The following is a 16915-nucleotide window of genomic DNA, read 5'->3' as shown; positions in this document are numbered from 1 at the left end:
GCACCTGCTCACCTGTCTTGCCGACGCAGACTGGCACCTCGCCGGCTTGTCTGCCTTCTGATAAGGTCTACCTTAGACGATGTCACCAAGTCATTGCACAACCCAAGACCGGATGTCCTAATCAGGTGAAGAGTGTTCTCCCAGAAACTCAAATTCTTTGCCCCATTCTAGACTCAATACCACACTTCTGACTTAATTGAATTTGAAATCAGTTTTCAAAGTAGAGATCCGGCAGGGACAAGGAGTCCTGGCAGTACCTCCAGTGGGAGAGAAGCTGCTGAAAGTGTCGGGTGTCGAGGCGTCCCCGTCCCACGAGCTGTTCTGAGGGGTCACGTTTGGCATTTACTTCTTTGATTTGGCTTCAGGCAAAACAAAATCATATGGTGCAGCACAGCTCCCCACTGTTAACTCCCAGGTAGGGACCCTCAGGAGGCCGGCTACGCCCTCCGTGCTGGGCATTAATTGTCACTTCAGCTCTGAGTTCGGGCTGCCGGCTTCATCACCCGGGACGTTGAGGTCTGTTTGACTCAGCTTCTCACTTCTTGTTTCTTGGTGCTAAAGGTAACCTTTCCGTCTTAAAGTGACTACCATCAGCTGTGCGGGTGTGAGGCTCCAGGCCCGCCTTGTCAGTGAGAGCGAGGCCGTGGTCCGCTGAGGCCTGGGGTGCGCCGCGGGCGTGCTCAGGGAGGGGTGCCTGCGGCTCACCCCCCTTCCCCCTCCTCCGGGACCGAGGACACTATTTGCAACGTGTCCACGTGGCCAGGACCAGTGAATCGTGAGACGGACGGGGGTTTAGAGCCGCCTCACCCACATACCTGGCCTGTGGCGGGCAGCCATAGCTTGGGTACCACGGAGTTCCGGGAAAGGTCCCTGTGTCCCCTGTTGTCTCCACGCTGGCTCCCTGGCACCTGGAGCTTGGTCCCGAGGCTCTCCAGAGCGTTCCTTACGCATTAGTCATCTGGAGGACAATGCGCGTCCTCTTTGCTCGTGCGCAGGGGCCCCCGGGTGTGTCCTGCCCGAGGTCTAGAGTCCACGGCCCCTTTTTTTTCTCTTCCCCAACCGAGGAAGGGTTGGTTTAGGGGGAAAGAGGAAATGTGACACGGAATGGGGTGTGCGGCAGGAGCGATTAATCCGCCAGCCCGGCCGGGATCGTAGCACCGTTCGGGTCGGTTTTCCCGGGCGGGGCCTCGTCCCCCACTCGGGACAGAGTTTCCAAGAACAAGGAAGCTGTGGTTCGTCCTCCGTAGGAAAACGAGAGCCCCCTTCCCACGGAGCCACCGCTCCTGTGTCTTCCGAGGGGGCGGGACAAGGCCGAGAGGGTCCACGCAGGGCTCTCCTGGAGCTGCCCTCCCACCAGCCCTGGTCGGGGCCCCCCTCTCCGTCCCGCGCCTGCGGTGACCCCCGAGCTGCTTTCCCGGCCCTGCTGAGCCGTGAGGCCGGGGACCCTGCCCAGGAAGTTGTCCGGAGGCTTACAGATCCCCGGGGACGGACCTGCACTTCGTTCTCCTGCTCCTGGGTCGTCCTTGACCTGAGGAGAAAGGCCACGTGCTGACCACGGGGGCGGCCTGAGGCACCCTGGGCAGGGTGGTGCTGTGGGACGGAGGCCTGGACCCGGAGCCCGTGTCCCCGGCCCCGTCCAGGCGGTTTCGCGCCCTCGCCACAGGCGACCGGGCCCTCGGCCGAGCCCCCGTGCCTCCCCTCCACGGCTCCACCTGCGCTGTCTGCCCACTCCCCCTTCCCGGCCTCCCCACACCCGCCCTCCTGCTCCCGCACCCTTCACGGTCTGGGACAGCTTTCTCGGGGAACCTGCCCCCCCTCCCCCCCCACCCCCAGAGCCAGATCAGTCACCTGGTCCCCGCCCTCGCCCCGCCTCGCCCGGCACTGCCTTCGGACGAGGCTTACCCTGTTCTGTGCCCTGGACTTGAGTCGTCTTTCAGGCCCTCTGAGTAATTAGTGGCCCTTCTTGTGTCACCATTCTGTGTCACCGTACAGCAGGTGCCTCCCGTGTCCCCGGCACCGCGCCGGGCTCGCTGCAGGCATAGTCGCGTGGACCTCCAGGGCCGTGGGTGCCCTGCCCAAGGTCACACGGTAGACGGTGAGGTTGGGGTGTAACAGGCGCCTGCTCACCCATTCAGACTTTCTCGCACTTTGGCCACAGACCCCTTAGGTCCCTGGGACGTGTTCTCGTGGATACAGTTCAAAAGGTCTTTTTTTGTCATTTAGGTGATGATTAAAAAAACCAAACTCTGTCTGTTGTAAACGCTATCTTCTGTCACAGAGACAATATGCATTTGAGAGACGTCTTCCTGCAACAGAGAGTGTAGGTTTTTCTTAAGTCTGTTTGTCAAACCGGGGTTCCCTAGGACCCAGGGAGTTGAGAGATTATCTCTGGGGCCGTGGGAACTCTTCTCTTAGAAAGCGTCTGAGAGACGCCACACATGGGTGTCTTCTCTGCCACCGTCGCTCCGTTACGTGAGCCCCTTTCTCCCGGTGAAGTGAAAGACTGGCTTTGCTCGTGGGACGCGCACTCCCCTGACCGCAGCCCCCCTTCCCGCCCTCGCCGCGCGTGTGAGGCGGCCTCCACCCCTCCTCGCCCTGCCTCCGGCCCCCCTCTCCCCACAGGCCCTTCTCTTTCCTGCCGGGGATGTCGGAGCCCCCGGGGAGGCCCCCTGATGAGAGCCAGGAGGTCAACAGGGCTCGTGACCCCATCGCTCCTGCACACGGGCCAGACTTGCCATCCGTACCTGTCGGCAGGGGACCTCATCCCGCAGTACAGCCACCCAGACCCCCAAGTGGGCCTCTCTACTCTATGCCGCCCTGTCTGGGGAAGCCCCCTGCCCCCGCCACGCACCCCGTCTCCCTGCAGCCGTGGTCGGGGGGCCTCTGTGCGCGCGGCTCTGACGGGCACTCCCGTGTGCTGACCGCTGACTTTCCTCTGGAGGTGGCGCCTCTAGCCGGCCTCGTGGGACGAGGTGCTTCTGTGGTCCCCTGACATTCCCTCGTGCCGGGACCCCAGGCGCCACGCATGAGCTGGCGCAAGCAGAGAGAACCAGGCGTGCAGGCTCAGACCTTTCCCGTCCTCCTCGCCCGGGCCCCTGCCAGGCTCTCGCGCCTGAGGCCCGTCTTCGCGTGTCCCCCGTCAGCCCGGGTCCACGTGGACGCAGGGCACGTCAGCCTAAAGGAGGCCGCTTGCCCTCCCCCACAGCAGAACAAAACTGGGGCCTTTCTGCCGGGGGAGGGGGGGACCGTGTTCTGTCCCCGTGACCGGGAGGCTCCGTGTGCACGGTGATGACGGCCAGCTGTCGGGACGGGCGATGCTGCCGGCAGAGCCCTCAACACGGGAGGCCAGTCGACGTGCACCTTGCTGGTTTCTCTCCACTCCCTCCCCACCCTTCTCGTGACCGGGGTCCCTCCCGGTCCCCCGTTCTCGGGCCCCTCCGGGTCGGCCTGGGAAGCCGCTCTCTGGCGTGTCCCATCCGAGCGTCCTTTGTGCTGACACCCCGTACAGTGAAGGCCGTATCGTGGGGGCTGGCCGAGCCTCATGAGGGGTGGCGACCCCCTGACTGACCCTTGGGGACCTCACAGGGGCCTCCCTGGGGAAAGCCACCTGCGCACCGCTGACATCACTGTAAGCAGTGACGGCACATCTCAGGTGTGCCACCGGGACCGCCAGTGCCAAGCGGCCACGCACGGCTGGCGTGGAAGAGCTGCTGGTCCAGCAGAATGTGTGTTCAGTCCGGTGGGGCCCCCCGTGGCTGTCACCCCCGTGTCCCCAGAGGGAACTCAGCTGTGGGAAGTTGAAAGCCCCGTCGCTCTTTGTGTCTCAAGGCAGTGAAGCTGTTTCACCAAAAGTTACAAAAAGACCCGGATTGTGGGTAGGAGGAAGGGCCGGGCTGTTTAAGGCGGTGTCTGGGTTCCAAAGCAGGGGGTCCTGGCGGCCATCTGGGTTTCAAAGCCGTTCCGAAGCAAGGGACCTGTGTATCCCGTTAGGGCGGCCGTCTCGCTTCCGAAGCAGGGGGTCCACGTCCCCCAGCTCCTGGAGGCTGTGAGTCTGGCTGTCGGCTCTGTGGCTTTGCACCTGTCCTTCCTTCTTCGCGTTTCGATAAAAGGCATTTTGCTCTGTATCACGATAGATGTTTGGTCCCCACTAACTTTTATTTGTAATTCATTCCGTAATGTTAAAGAGCCCATCACATATGTTGAAAGTGACCAGCTGCTCCAAAGAGGCTTGTCCCACCTCTACAGTTCCTTCTGATTCCTGTCCTTACATGCGTTTTCCATGGGCTGTCATCATAGCACACATGTGCTCTGCTTATTTTTATATGTCCCACATTTTCACACGTGTGACGGTCTCCCTTTGCCGGTGGCTCCCTCTGCCATGCTGCAGGCACTGGGGGAGCATGTGGTCCCGGGGACGGAAAGAGGGGGCGTGGGGCAGCCTGGCGGGTTGACCAGCTGCAGCCTCACCCTGCCGGGCAGCCGTCTTTCCCTTCCGTTTGGTCAAGTATCAGATGGCTCGTTGCGGTCTCATTTCTTGCGGTGGAAGCTCTCAGGCCTGGGTTCACACGTTGTTCTGTTTGGTGTTTCAGATCCCAAGGACATCGCCTGCTCTTCCTCCCTGGTGGCGGTAAGGACTCCCTCTCTACTCCTCGAGTCTGCCAGGACCGTGTGCTTGTCGGCTAGGTGTCTGCCGACCGCCGCCAGTCTGGCTGGTCTGTGTGGTGTCAGTGGGTAGCCAAGTGTGGACAGGGTCCCACCCTCGAAGTATTGGCAGTGCTAGGAGAGGGCTAGTCATGACCGTGGCGACAGACCCCCAGACAAGAAGTTTGGAGCAGTCCGGGCCGGGACGTCCCCCCCAGAGGCTGACCTGAGGCCGGGCGCCTGCTCCTCTGCTGCGCCCGGCAGGTGGTGTCCCTTCCCCGGGCGGAGCCCCTGTGGCCCTTACGCCCAGTTCCCCGCTGACCGTGGAGCAGTCCCCGCGGGCCACCCTCGCTGACTTCATGTGCACGCCTCCTGCCTTCCCTCCGGCCCACGCTGGGCCGTCGAAACAGCCCGCCAGGGTCCCTGCAGCCTCAGATGCGTCAGCACCCCAGCCTCTTCCTTCCTCCGTCCTCTGTGCTCTCACCGCTGGAGATACGTTCGGGCCCTGCCTCGGCACCCCCTGTGCGCCAGTGTGGAGTCCTCTCCACACTGTCAGTGGGGCCTCTCCCTGAGCACCACGGTCACACAGGGCACTGCCCGCCTGCCACCCCCGTAGAGGCATCTCAGACGAGCCACGACCCAGCAATCTCTCCACCCCACCCCAAAAACAGCCAGGCCCCGGCTGTCCCCGTCTCAGTCGGGGAACCACTGTCCCCCCTGTGGGCAGGCCAGCTCCTGGGACGTCACGTCCACCAGGCTGGCCCCTGGCACCGTCCTCTCCCCTCCGAGCCACTGCTCATCAGTTTCCTCAAACACTGCGCCCTTGCTCCTCCCAAACCCGTGTTTCACGCTTTGCCTGGGAAGTCAGGGCACATCACTGACTTGATTAACCGCCTCCTACTCTACCCGGCTTTACCCAGTACATCTCGTTTACCCCTTGCCGCTGGTCTCCCCAGTGGGAGGTGACCGCGCAGACAGGAGCTCCTCTCGCTCACGGCCAAGGCCCGCTGCTCCCGGACAGCGCCCGCCGCCGTGCAAGAGAGGGAGCCAGAGACTCCCTCTTGTTAATACTTGGAGCCTTTAAGCACAATCTGAAAAGAGGGGTTCCGGTGCCTTATTGAATGAAAACAAACCCGATTTTGAAAATCACGACCTTCAGGAAGGTTAACACGTTAAAAAAAAACTATAGTTGATATTGTAAAACATTTTAAAAGCCATTTTCCTGCCGCGAGCATGAATTTCCGTCTCAAAGCTCGTAAGGATCGGTTTTTGGTTGTGCAGTGACTAGTGTCCGTGAAAACGCCCTGCCCTGAATTGCGCTGCTGACCCCGGCAGGGCCTCTGTTCCACACTCGTTAGAGAAGGACACGGCCCTGTATCGTTTCTACAGGCCTGTCCGTCCGTCACTGAAAACTGTCAAAGCCAGTAAGGACAATTAGGTTGCCATAATCAGCATTTTTACGTTTCCTTATCCCTCAGTCTTTGCGTATTCGTCAAGAAAGATCTTTCCACGTCTTTTGTCTGAGGGTCCAGAGCCCCCGATTACTTGTTGCTTTATCTTAGTCGTGTGTCTTGCTCCCCCCGGCGCCTGTCCTGGGACGTGTTGCACGGTGGCCCTTGCTCTGGGGTGGCCACTGCTGTCGCCGCTGTCCATTCGGGAACCGCTGTAACGCTCTGCTCTTCTGACCCAGCATTCGAGGGGCCACGAGAACGGCGCACACAGATTCAGGCTGCAGAAGCAAGTCTTCGCGGACGACGAGAACAAGCCCCTGGTGAGTCGAACGAGCCCCCGCTGCTTTGCGGAAATCCGAGCCCTGCCTCGGTGACAGACTTGGGCCTCGCGTTTCCTGCATGAGACCTGAGCCTGCCCCTGCGCGATTTCTTTGGGCAGCAGGCTGGACTTACTTTAAGTCTGTAATCAAATTCGGAAGCGATGCCCTCATTCAACGGCTGTGCTCAGCGTTCCGTGTCCCAGGCGTGCTCCGCGTCAGGCCACGCCCTGAGCGGCAGTCACACCGTCCCCGCTGCTCCCGTGGACTCACGTTCTGGGGGGGCGGGTGGGGGACAGAGGGGAAACCAGCAGTTTCCTGCAGCAGCTAAATGCCAGGCACAGAGCCCGCAGAGACGGGTGAGCGGGCGCTGGTTCAGGCCTCGTGTGGGGAGCCGTCCCTAAGCAGGGGGCGTGGACAGAGCCGTGAAGGGGGGCGAGCCTGAGTGGACCTGGGCCAGGGGGTTCAGGGGCCACACAGGGAGGGCTGGCGAGTGAGGTGGGCCCAAGAGATAACGTAAAATCATCTCCTAGCCCTCTGCACTGCCGCTCCCGTGTTACAGAGGAGGAAACTGAGGCACCGAGTGCTCGGCTGCCTGCCTGGTCCTCCTCAGAAGGGAAGCCTCGGTGCAGCCGGTGGGCCTCCTCCCTCCAGGATACTGCCAAGAACTTTCTCGTATGGCTCCGCTTCACTGACCACACTGAGCCACAGGGGCATTTTGGATTCGTTTTAGTCATTGAAATAACAAGCTGTTTGCTTTTTCAATCAAACAGCTAGAAGGATACATGCTCCACGTGGGCTTCTTACTTTTTTGTTCTTTACTGCCTAAGGAAGTTTATTTGTGGTGGCTGAAATAACGGAAAAGGGAAAAATGACGTCTCGCACGCCTTGGTTCTCGGAGTTGGGGGAAATGCCGCTGGAGTCCTGTAAACTCTCTACTCTCTGCTGAGTGTGCTTGTCAACAATTGGGTGTGTTGGTTTGGGCCGCCGGAACAAGAATACCGCGGACTGGGCGGCTTGAACGACGCGCATTTTTCCCTCGCATTTCAAACAGTTGTTTCTGGAGGCTGGAAGTCCAGGATCAAGGCACCGGCAGGTCTGGGGTCTCGCAGATGCCTGCCTTCTCCCTGGATGCTCAGAGCACAGGGAGAGACGCGGGCTCCCGGGGCCTCTTCTCACAAGGCGCTGATCCCATCGTGACCTCTCTGCCCACCACTCGGGGCTTGGGGTCCCACACGGGAATTTGGGAGGAACACATATAGTCGGTCCACACCACCAGATGTGAATCGATGTCCAAATGGCTGTGACTCCCCTCTGGCTGCTACTGAAGACTCACCTTTTCCTCTGAGGCGAGACCCCCAGGCCGCGTGTTCTGGCAGCGTGCCACCCGGTACGGCTAACCACGTCTTCTGAGCGTAACTTCCCTCTTGCCTTCCGTTGACCAACATGTCACCAGAGAGACAGTGGCATGTTTAGAGGCCCTGGCGGGTCTTTTCAGGCCCGGCCACACCACAGGCTGGCCTTGATGTGCCCGTGACCGGGCAGATTTTGGTCCCATGTCCCTTACGCGGCACCCACTGAAGTGGGGGTGGGGGGGGGGCTCTTGGGTCACCAGGCAGGATGTCCCTCTAGTTTGGCAGGACACCCTGTTGTCCCCTCTCCCAGAGCGACCGAGCTCGGATCCGCGGGGCTCAGAGTTGAGCAGCGCCCACCCCCTCATCACCTTCATCACCGTGGCGTCTGGGCCACGCGTGATTCTTAGCATCTTGGCGAGAAAAGACGTGAAGCCAGGGGCGCGTGGGGAGGCGAGTTCGAACAAAGAGGGAGAGGCTCCGGCATCACGAGCCAGGTGGACCCTCTTCCATGGGGGTCTTTGTGATGCTCGGCTTGTGGCTGGCTGGTGGGAATTTGTCACCCTTGGCGGCCCACGTCACCGTCATCCTCGGCTTCTCTGAGGGTCTTTCTGGCCGTCCGGGGCTCAGCCAACGCTTAGCGCTGAGTGGGCGTTTTAATGCCAAAGGTGATTCCACGTGGCGCACCGGTGGGAATCCACGCTCTCTGGGGGAGACCTTCCTCGGTGTGGCTGCGGGCAGCACAGGGCGTGCAGTGGGCTTGGGTTTCCGTCGGGGCAGGATTGCACGCTTCCCCTCCGCCCGCCGTGTGTGCGCGTCTGTGTTCATCACATGGAGCCCTTTTGCCCTCTGAGTCCTGAGCGTAGGAGTGGGCTGCCTCGGCTGAGGAAGCTCTGCCCCTGCTGGTGCCGTCAGATCCCCTGGGGCTCTTGGTGCCCGGCTTCCCATGTCCCATCCGCCCGGTGGGTCTCTGGCTCTATAAGGAGGAGGCAGATTTCCTCCCCTGTTTGTTGTGGGGTCTTTTTGTTTTTGTTTCTGTTTTTTACATTGAGAGAGAGAGAGAGAGAGAGAGACTTTTGAGCAGGCTTTCATGCTCAGTGAGGGGCCCGGCTTGGGGCCTCGATCCCACAACCCTGGAATTAAAACCTGAGCCAAAATCAAGAGTCAGACGCTCAAGGGACTGAACCACTCAGGTGCCCCACCCCCTGATCTGTCTTACAAAACCCACCAGGACTTCCCTTTTTTTCTGTCTCCTCCAGACACTGCCAAGGACTGGAATTTGGTAGGTAGGAGCCCCCAGGCTGTGCCTAAAGGTGAGTGGGTGTGGGCAGGAGGCCCTTCCCAACAAAGACCAAGCTTGCTTAGATAAAGAGCCGAGGGGCTGGATCCAAGACTTCTCCAGCCCAGCGGGCAATCCAGACACGCTTTACGGAACCAGGAAGGGCTGTGACCAGGCGGGTTTCTGTGTCCAATTCCTGCTCTGAGTTAGAGGCGCTCTTCTCTTGGCTGAGCAGGGTCTGTTCCCTCTATGTTGTCTCTTTATCTGGCTGAATCTCATCCACTGGTGAGTCTGTTTTCGTGTTTACAAAACACCTGTCCTAGACCTGAAACGATAAAAATGCTAGATGAGAACACAGGCGGTAATGTCCCTAACATTGGCCACAGCAACTCCTTTCTAGCTGTGTCTCTGGAGGCAAGGGAAACATAAGTGAAAATAAACCATTGGGATTTCATCAAGAAAAAGCTTCTGCACAGCAAAGGAAACCGTCAAAACTAAAAGGCAACCTACCGAATGGGAGAAGATATTTGCAAATGACATACCTGAGAAAGGATTAGTATCTAAAATATATAAAGAACTTATACAACTTAACACCTAAAAAACAAATAATCCAATTAAAAAATGGGCAGAAGATATGAACAGACATAAAGAAGACATCCAGACGGCCAAGAGACACACGAACAGATGCTCAACATCACTTATCATGGAGGAAATGCAAATCAAACCTACAACGTGATATCACCTCACATCTGTCAGAACCTCTAAAATCAACACGAGAAACAACAGGTGCTGGCCAAGGTGGAGAAAAAGGAACCTCCGTGCACTGTTGGTGGGAATGCAAACTGGTGCAGCTGCTCTGGAACAGCGTTATGGCACTTCCTCAAAAAGTTAAGACTAGAACTACCTGCCCTGTGACTCAGCAATCACACTACTGGGCATTTACCCAAAAAATCCAAAAACACTAATTCAAAAGGATATATGCACCCCTATGTTTATAGCAGCATTATTTACAACAGCCAAGATATGGACGCGGCCTAAGTGTCCATGAACTGAAGAATGGATAAAGAAGATGCGGTGTATTATATACAACGGAATGTTACTCAGCCATAGAAAAGGGTGAAATCTTGCCATTTGCAATAATGTGGATGGAGCTAGAGAGTATTATACTAAGAGAAAGAAGTCGGTCAGAGAAAGACGGATACCATAGGATTTCACTCGTATGTAGAATTTAAGAAACAAAACAAATGAGCAAAGGGAAAAAAACAGAAAGACAAACCAAAAAATGGACTTTTTTTTAATTTTTAAATAGGCTCCACACCCGGCATGGAGCCCCGTGTGGAACCCAGGGTGGAGCTTGCACTCACGACCGTGAGATCAATCGTCAGATGCTTAGGGTGCCTGGGTAGCTCAGTCAGCTAAGCATCTGCCTCTTGATTTCAGCTCAGGTCATGATTCATTCTCTCTCTCTCTCTCTCTCTCTCTCTCTCTTTCTCTCAAAAATAAAATTAAAAAAAGAGTCAGATGCTTAACCGACTGAGCCGCCCAGGCACCCCAAGAAACAGACTCTTAACTGTAGAGAACAAACTGATGGTCACCAGAGGGGAGGGGGATGGGGGTGGGAGGATGGGGGAAACCGGTGATGGGATTAACGAGGACACTTACTGTGATGAGCACCGAGTGTTGTGTGGGAGTGTTGAGTTACCACATTGTACACCTGAAACTGATATTACACTGTGTTCGTGATACCGGAGCTAAAATTTTACATATAGTATCTTATTAAGAGAGTACAGTAACTGTATCGACAGCTACGCATAGGTATCAACTCATCTGAAAATCTTTATTTTCTCCTATAAAATTTTTTCATACATTTTCTAATTTAGAGTCTTCATTCGTTAGCAAGTGTTTTACATCTTTTATTCAAAGAAGCAGTTTCGGGGCACCCGGGTGGCTCAGTCGGTGAAGCGTCCGACTTCAGCTCAGGTCATGATCTCAGGGTCCGTGAGTTCGAACCCCACATCGGGCTGTGTGCTGACAGCTCGGAGCCTGGAGCCTGCTTCGGATTCGGTGTCTCCCTCTGTCTCTCTACCCTCCCCCGCTCGTGCTGTGTCTCTCTCTCAAAAATAAATACACATTTTTTTAATTTTAGAGGAAGAAGCAGTTTAATGAGATATATGAGATTGTATAGGTTTGGGGAGAGTCTTCATGAAATTGGTGATACCACACACTGCGGGACTGATTCCTGTGTGTATAATCCACACCTGAAAATTCAGAATTAAAAAAAAAACAACAACAAAACAAAACCTGTCCAGCTTTCGGCCTTGACTGCACACCGACTCACCCGGGGCCTGCCCCCCGAGATTGCGGTGACTGGCCTGGGGAAGAGCCTGAGCGCTGGAGCCCCTCCGAGCCCCGAGTCTGCAGCGTGTGGTTGCTATTGATGTGGTCTCCTAAACTGGACAGCCAGCATCATTCAGGAGGGAAACGTGTATTCAGCACAGACTCAGACGGAAGTCTTCTGTGTCCGTACGCTGTTGTGGGACTGTGGTTGGGAAGATGTGCGGTCACACCGGGGGTTGTCATCCCCAGTCGGAAACATCAGATTGTACGCTTACACGTGAGTGCGTTCGTCCCCAGGCCACGCGGGGCCGGAAGCCAGCCTCCCGGAGGTGTGGATCTTGGGCCGTCCCGAGGCGAAGGGCCGAGGGCGAGGCGCGGGGCTCCCGGCGGGCGTCGGACTGTCCCCCACGGGGACTGTCCCCACCCCCACCCCACCCCCCCCCCCCCCCCGGTCTTCCAGTTTCTGTGTTTCACTGGAAGAGAATCCCGAATATCCAGCTTGCACAGGTTATAGCGAGGGAAACGCGACAAAACCGTTCGACTTTGTGGAAAGTGTTCATGCACAGAAACACTGCTTTGGAAGTCTTTGCAGTTCATGGTTCACTCATGAAGTGTCTTTAGGTCATCCTGGCCCTGGCTGGGCCCCCATCCCCGAACGGGGGAGCACTGCTCTTTGCTTTCGTGAAGGCACACTTTGTCCTGCAGGAATGTCCAGAAGCGGGATTCACAGGATATTGGAAGTGGTTTATGAATTTTAAAATGATGCAATTTCTGGTAACACGCCTGTGTCCAGTGTGAGCTCCTTAGAAAACACAGGGCCGTGTGAAGAGTTTTTGACCCCTCCCTAGAAATTACATGCAATTCTGTCACCCGGCAGTAACCGTTGTCAGCTTAGAAGTTAGCTGCTCTTCCCCCATCATTAGATCCTGCCAGTTACCCCGAGAGAGAAAAATAGGTATGTGTTCAGTGTTCCTTAAGATCATAATGAAAATGCAGTTCGGAATGTTTTGTTACTCAATGTGACATAAGCGTCAAAACCTCACAAGCTGTTGGTTTGTTTTTACCGCTGCTGCCAGATTATGTTGTTTTCGTGGATGTGCTTTACCCGTTTCTCCCAACGGGGGCGTGGCGTTCACCGTATCGTATTTTTCCGCCTTTCCAACTGTCTTTCACGGGCAGAATCCTAGATTGCTGGGCCCAAGGATTTTGTATGTTTGTAGCGTTTTGTAAAGGCCGCCCCCGAGACCTGGCGGGGCAGCGGCTGCCCTAGGACTTGCGGCCTCACTTCAGCCGGATGCCTGCTAACCCCTCTTGTCTCTTTTCTTCCCAACGGGCTTCACCGCCAGGACCCCGAGATCCAGTGCCTACTGCTGTCAGACGGAAAGCACCCGGTCCATCAGAGCCACGTCGTCGTCCTCCCGGCCGACGGCGGGGGCGGCATGGCCGCCATCAGCTTCACAGGGGCCTTGAGAATCCCCGTGAGTACGCGTGCCTGGGAAGGGTTTCGGAAAGGGCCGCTTTCGCCTGCTGTGAAGAGAACTGGCCTGTGGATCAAGCTTTAAACAAAAAGTCCGTGGTTCTTTAATCCGGGGGTTAGAAATCTACAGCGTAAACCAGAAGCCGCCAACAGGTGGTCTTGGGTCTGAGGAAGGCTCAGGGTCGGCCTCACACCCGGTGCCTGAAAGATTTCAAGTTAGTTGCCTCCGAGGAGACGTTGACCCGCTTCCTGGACGAGTAGGGCTTCCCGTCCCCCCTCGGAAAACCAGAAAGTCTGGCTTCAGCAGGGCCTGAAGCCCCTCCTGGCCCAGCCCCTCCCTGGCCCCGAAGACCCTGACCGAGAGCCCCGGGGAGGCACTGTCCCCGACTTCCGCTCTGTGATGTGGGTGGGCCCGCTCCATTTTCTCTACCCTCTGAAGTGCTTTTAGGTGAACACAGCTAGTCCGCGTGCTACTGGGGAAGGGGTGAAGGGGAGGGCGAGCCAGGGGGAGGGCAGGAAGCCACCCCAGGACGCACAGCTGCCGTGTGCAGCCTCTGCACCTGTTTGGGGTTTAAAGATCAGGTGCGCTGGTCCGTGGGGAGGCGGCGGCCCTGGCTCCGGACTGGCGGGCGCGCGTGGCACCTGCCGGCGGGCGCAGCGGTACGTGATCGGGGCTTGAAGGGGGCCCGGGGAGAAGTGACCCCAGACGGGTGGGGGAGGGGTGCAGGGGTGCGATTTCTTGTGGGTTTAGACTTTTCTTGCATTAAAGTCCTGGGCTCCCTCAGCAGAGGATCCGGGGAGCTCGCAGAGACACAGGGGAGACGTGTTCTTCTAACGTGGCGAGCCACGGTGGGCGGGGACGGCAGAGCCGGGGCAGAAGCAGGTGCGGAGGGGAGACAGCAGACCCTGCCCACGCAGGGTAAGATGTCCAGGCCCTCGCTGCTGCCAGACCTCGTGGACCACACCTAGAAACGTCTGGGCTCCTGCCCTCGGGTGTGACGGGCTGCTGCAGATTTCACGCCCAGACCGCACCCTCGTGGGCCCTCAGCGAGAAAGGGCAGGGGGAACACGGGTCCAGAGGCCCTTTCGTGACTGGGTGAGGCTGGTCTCCAGCCCGTGGGGAACGTTGAAGCCCAGGCCGGGACTCCCAGAGTCACCAGAATGTGGGTGGCCTGTAGGAGATGCCGGTTTAAAAAAAAAAAAAAAGTTCCCTTTAAAATTTTGTTGTGAATAACAAGCAACTTTTCTGTGGCGCCTTATGGTCCGGATGCTGGGCTGAGGGTGGGGCGGGGTGCCACGGTCACATAGGAAACGTGGCATTGTGGACGGAGCAGCCTCAGAACCCCGGCCTGCTTGACCCTGGCCCAGCTGCGGACGCCCTGGGCGTCCCAGGCAAGTTGGCGACCCCTCTGAGCCTCCGCTTCCCCATCTGCGAATCGGGCTCAGCGCCTGGTGTAGGACTTGCCTCACGTTCTGAGGATTTCGTGAGACCGTTCGTTCCGCAGTGAGCGCCGCGCCAGGCGCCTGGTAAGCGTGAGGCCGGTCACGCGCACGTCCTCATTATTGGGTCGCCACTGTGAGACCCTGACTCTTTTAACCTCAAAATCACATCACTTGGGAGCTGCGTCCTCTGCCCAGTTTTGGGGGGCGTTCCTGCACGCACCCCGCATGCTGCCTTAGGGTTACCCCTTCTCTCACCCAGATTTCCCAGTGATACCCTGAATTACTGTCTCAAAATGCCACCTCTTTCTAAAAGCGGACCTAAACTCGAGCAGGTGTCTCCCTTAGCCGTCAGGCCGCGGACCTCGGTTTCCTCGGGGAGGCCTACGTCTCTCTCGCAGGTGACTTCCCCGCACCCCCGGTGTGTCGAGCACGGGCAGGGTGCGGGCGACCGCGCGTGCGGCAGGGGGAAGGCTGTTCAGTGTGGGGCGGCTGCTGTGTCGTTTGCAGTGGGTTCCGGTCCGGGGAGAGAGAGCGCTGGGTGCGCGGTGACGAGACGGCCGCTCCAGGCACGCTGTTGGGGAGCTCCTCCCACCGCTAAGTTCCCAGAGCCGTGCGGCGGGGTAGTCGTGCCAGCTTGCACTCTTACGCGCTCTGGGCACGCCCGGCGGGAGTGGCCGCGGGCCCACGCGCTGACCCCCCCTCCCCGCTCCCCCATCCCCAGGCGGCACCCTGCCCTATAGGTCCCGCATCCTCTCTCCCTGCGGCGTCTGCAGCTGCCCAGGCCAGAGACGCCAGCCGATGGCAGGGGAACGAAGTCATTCATAATTCGGTCGCACGTGTAAGTCAACCTGCAGAGTACACGTCGGGGTAAACGCCGCTCTCTGTCTCCCGTTCAGGGTGTGATCGAGTTCTCTCTGTGTTTGCTGTTTGCAAAGCTGGTCAGCTACACCTTCCTGTTTTGGCTCCCGCTCTACATCACCAGCGTGGGTGAGTGTGTGCGGCTGGAAACACAGACGTCAAGTTCACGCAGGGCCTTGACCGGCGCCCCTCTCGTGCGCTGGCTTCCGCGGTCTCGGAAGGAAAGGGCACGCGTGGGGCCCGAGGATTTGAGACGTGCTTTTGAACCACACGTGTGATTAGAGAAACGTATAGACAAAAAGAGAATTCGGGCACGAAAGTTCCGTGGCTGTAATAACCTTGATGGGGCTTAAGGGGCCCACGTCATAGCCCAGCTGCGGCTGCCAATTCCACGGGGCTCTAACTATCTGGGGCGGCCTGCGTTTAAATTTAGGCTGCCTGGAACTTCACGTCACGGCCGCGGCGCGGGGAGGAGGCCTTGGGGATTGAGATAATAAAGGCTGACTAATCCGACCTGGAAATGGCTGCTTGGGGATGAGCTCCGGTTTTAGGGACAGCTGACAGCTTGTCTTGGGTTCCTGAAGTCCAGCCACGGCCGAAGCTGTACATGTGACCGAACCCACAGCTCCGTGGCACCGTTACCCTCCCTGAGCTGCGTGTGACCACAGTTCTTAAAGGAGCCTTGAGTGCGGGGGCTGCAGACACGGCCGAAAGGGCACGGGGACCGTCAGAGGGGCCGGGGGACAGGGATTGCAAGGGTCCCCGGGAGATGCAGGCTCTGGGGAGTGTGGCAGCGAGGGGAGACGTGGAATCCGGGGGTTCACAGAGTACAGACCGCTGTCGGGGAGGAAGACCTTTCTCTGCCCTTCAAGGTCCTTGTGGCTGGGCTGAGAGTCAAACTGACACGAGACATGTGAGCAGGAGGAAATCAAATTGAGTTTGGTGCCTACGGGGAATCCACAAAGACGTGGACGTTCCAGAGACAGTCAGGCAACAGGAGGCCAGTAGGACGTCCTGAGCCCGGGACGGGGTGGGCTCTGGGGGTCCCGAAGGGGGAGGACGCTAGCAGGAAGGGGAGAGGAGGTGTTTGGAGACAGCGTCCGCCCCGCTGTACAGACCAGTCCCTTGGGTGCAGAGGAGCGTCTGTGAGAGCTCGCTTCCTGCTCGGGCTCTGCCTTCCAGCGCGAATGTAGGCAGTTGTGGGCGAGGTGAGGAACGTTCCCGAATCTGCCGGGCTTCGATTGCTTCCAACTCAAAACAGTCTTCAGGTCAAAGTGGCCCTTCTTGGGGCTGTGTGCCCTGGGCCCCCGCACCACATACTCCCCACAGCCACAAGGTCCAGCAGACGTGGCTGTGAGCCCGGGGCAGGAGGGCTGAGTTTCAGAGGGACAGCAGGTGAGGCAGTAAGGGGACCGCCACATTATGGGGGACAGAGTCTGGGAAGGAGGGAAGGCAGTTGCTCCCTGTCAAGCAACCCCCTCTCCATTAGGGTGGGAAAGCCGCGCGCGGTGTAGACCGGAGACCCCCCCTCTCCATTAGGGCGAGCAAGCCGCACGCAGTGTAGACCAGAAGGACCCCCCCCATTAGGGCGGGCAAGTTGCATGTGGTTGTAGACCAGAGACCCCCCTCCATTAGTGCAGGCAAGCCATATTCAGTGTAGACAGGAGACCTCCTCTCCATTAGGGCAGGCAAGCAACACGTGGTATAGACCGGAGACCCCCCCCCCTCTATTAGGGAAGGCAAGCCATATTCAGTGTAGA

At 58.2% G+C, this 16915-nt stretch overlaps 1 protein-coding gene across 12 annotated transcripts in view; it reads left to right on the top strand.

Moving 5' to 3' along the window:
* The window catches only part of SLC37A1 (solute carrier family 37 member 1), a 77457-nt gene that overhangs the window by 42220 nt on the left and 18322 nt on the right, over window positions 1-16915 (top strand). For all 12 annotated transcript variants that reach the window (XM_042954599.1, XM_042954607.1, XM_042954600.1 and 9 more), the window contains 4 exons: window positions 4590-4627; window positions 6332-6412; window positions 12724-12855; window positions 15194-15284. In XM_042954599.1, coding sequence (XP_042810533.1) covers window positions 4590-4627; window positions 6332-6412; window positions 12724-12855; window positions 15194-15284 — 342 coding nt within the window. The remainder of the gene's footprint in view (window positions 1-4589; window positions 4628-6331; window positions 6413-12723; window positions 12856-15193; window positions 15285-16915) is intronic.

This window comes from Panthera leo, chromosome C2 (genome assembly GCF_018350215.1).
Source record: "Panthera leo isolate Ple1 chromosome C2, P.leo_Ple1_pat1.1, whole genome shotgun sequence".
Classification (NCBI taxonomy): domain Eukaryota; kingdom Metazoa; phylum Chordata; class Mammalia; order Carnivora; family Felidae; genus Panthera; species Panthera leo.
This window is presented reverse-complemented; position numbering and strand designations above follow the sequence as displayed.